Source organism: Miscanthus floridulus, chromosome 13 (genome assembly GCF_019320115.1).
Source record: "Miscanthus floridulus cultivar M001 chromosome 13, ASM1932011v1, whole genome shotgun sequence".
In the NCBI taxonomy this organism is placed as follows: Eukaryota; Viridiplantae; Streptophyta; class Magnoliopsida; order Poales; family Poaceae; genus Miscanthus; species Miscanthus floridulus.
In genome coordinates this window covers 54,012,109-54,014,745 of record NC_089592.1, presented here as the reverse complement: position 1 = coordinate 54,014,745, position 2,637 = coordinate 54,012,109, and the positions used below count along the sequence as shown (strand labels likewise).

Sequence of the window (2,637 nt, the reverse complement as noted above, 5' to 3'; positions counted from 1 at the left end):
TGTGTAATATCCGATCTACTTTTGCAACATACAGATGAAACACTTGCAACATACGTCCAAAACAGCTGAAACACTTGCAATATATATTTGAATCACCTGCGGAACACCAGAAAAACTTGAAAACACATGTGTAGCCATTGCAAAAATATACAAACATCAAGATGAAACACTAGCAATATACGTATTAAAACACCTGAAACAGTTGCATATATATGCAACATCATCGTCTAGTTTTGCAACATCCAAATGAAACACTTGTAATATATGTCTGAAACAAATGAAACATTTCGAATATACATTGAGACATACGTGTATAGCCCATTGCAACATGTGCAACATCCCGATCTACTTTTACAGTATCCTTACGAAACACTTGCAGCATACCTCTAAACCTTCTGAAACTTTTGAAATGTACGCTTGCAACATGCATCGTATCTCGATATGGCCTCCTTCGTTGTCTGCTTCGGGGCACCACGGCCGTAGCAGGAGGCGAGACCGGAGGGCTTCTACACTAGGGCCCGACGCTTCTCCTTGCACGGCGGCCTTAGTGGCTAGCTGGCGGCCGAGGGAACAGTTGCCACACGTGGGCGTAGCGGTGCCCGCATTGTCAGGCGAAGTGGGTCGCAGAGCAGAAGCAGCGGGGCGGTGTGGTGGAGCAGGAGATGGAGCAACGTGGGGTGACCGTCGACGGCGGAGGAGGCCGCAGAGTAGGAGCGGCGGGGCGACCGGCAGAGCTGGAGCAGGCGTGGTCGTCGACGTGCGGAGCAGGTTTCTCGTCTCCTCTTCCTTTCTTTATGTAACCGGCATAAAGGAATAGATGAACGCGGATGTTGTAATAAAAAAACACGAGCTAGTGCTGAGCAGAGATCTATTAAGGTGGTTGTTTAGTTCTCCCAAACTCTCAACTTTAGCACTATGTAAAAAGAAGATTCCTCGTCACATCAAACTTGCAGTACATGTATGGAGTACTAAATGTAGATGAAATAAAAAACTAATTGTACAGTTTGGTTGAACTTTACGAGACGAATCTTTTGAGCCTAATTAGTCAATGTTTGGACATTAATTCACAAATACAAACGAAATTGCTACAGTATTTATCGTCACATCAAACATTGTGCAAATGCCGATTCCGGCTGAACTAAACAAGGCCTAAGCTGGTACTCCGTATGCAGGACTAAAAGGGGCGTCCTGACGGAGGACGCCCTGCACGATAAATTTATGATTCAAGATAGGCATCGACAACGCTTCTGTGTTGCTTCATTCACCGTGTGTACGTACTGGTAAGTGAAGCAGACACGTAATTTGGAGCTAAAGCAGCGGAAAACTACGATCCTAATCCCAGGACGAATCTTCTCGGTGGTCGCCATGGTGGCTGCCAGGCCTACTCGGTTGGATTAGACTAGTAGTTAAACTGAAAGCTCGTGTGCCACACATGCAAAAGAAGCGAAGGGACAGCGACGCCAACCTCTGCTTTTGCCGTTCCGAGTTGGGACAAGGACGCGGCGGATCTACGCGGCTTACCTGTCCCGCCCGTTCACACGTTCCGCGGCAGCAGGCTGTCACCGAACATATATATATATCTCCTACGACAACTCACAAACCACAGCTCGCCTGAAGCAATACCAATACTCAAGCAGAGCTCGGATGGCGCTTCTAACGCTACTATCGTGGTGGCCGCTGCTGTCGCCGTGGCTCAGCCCCGCCGCGGCGTGGTTCATCTTCTTCAACGCCGTCGTCGGCGCCATCGCCGTCATGTCTACCAACGGCGCGCAGGCAGGGCAGGCTGGCGGTGGGGCTGCGGCCACGTCGTCGCCTCGGCGCAGGCTCTGCCGCAGCGGGTCATCTATGGTCCTGGATCGTCTCAGGTCCTTCTTCATCTTTCCCATGGGGCAGCTGCCGATCGATGAAAGCAGTGCTGCCTCGGGCTCGCACTGCTACCACTGCTGCTCGAGAGAAGCAGAGGCGACGTCCGGGGCTCAGGTTTGCGCGCCTGAGCGCAATCCACAGGCGGTGGTGATCGCAACAACCGGCGATACGGCAGCGATCAGCGCCGCGCAACCGAGCGCGCCTCTGGCGATGGCAACAGCGGAGGACCACGCGCCTCCCGCGCCACCATCGGAGGAGGAGCACAAGGCAGAGGCAGAGGCAGAGAAGGAGCAAGATCATGATGAGTCCATCAGCTTGGACGAGGCGTACGCGCTAGCCCAGCGGCATCGCACGCAGCCGCTGGCGTCGCCATCGGCCGTGGCAGCTTCTGCCACTGCCACCGCTGCCCCTGCTGCGTTGCCGACGGCGCACAGGAAGAAGCCAGCGAAGGTGGTGGCGGACTGGCGGAGGGTATCAAACCAGGGGAGGCGCTTGGAGGGGAAGGCGGATTGAACGCGCGCGGCAGAGCTGTCATCGGCAGTTCCGGGAGGACTCAGGCTTGCAGAGGCTCAACTCCATCCTCAAGCACACCCACGCCCTGGGTCTCGCCAACGGCGGCGCGGTTAACCGGCCCGCGTGCCCGCCGCGGCGCCACATATAACTTATTCTGTAGCCACGTTGAGTTTGATAATTACTATATTAATTTACGAGATTATAGTAACTCCTTACTAAGTGGTTTTAATATAACGTTATGGTAAATATCCCCATGTT

General features: G+C 53.0%; 1 protein-coding gene across 1 annotated transcript; it reads left to right on the top strand.

Annotated features, from left to right (window-relative positions):
- The first annotated feature begins 1,588 nt into the window (after positions 1-1,588).
- Positions 1,589-2,379, top strand: LOC136502056 (uncharacterized). The gene has a single exon (XM_066497538.1). It carries the CDS (start codon positions 1,645-1,647, stop codon positions 2,377-2,379), a length of 735 nt encoding a protein of 244 aa, XP_066353635.1. The 5' UTR covers positions 1,589-1,644.
- Positions 2,380-2,637: the final 258 nt, after the last annotated feature.

Bases quoted from the DNA above. Each gene is read 5' to 3' on its own strand.
- LOC136502056 (XM_066497538.1), top strand. From the start codon at position 1,645: ATGGCGCTTCTAACGCTACTATCGTGGTGGCCGCTGCTGTCGCCGTGG.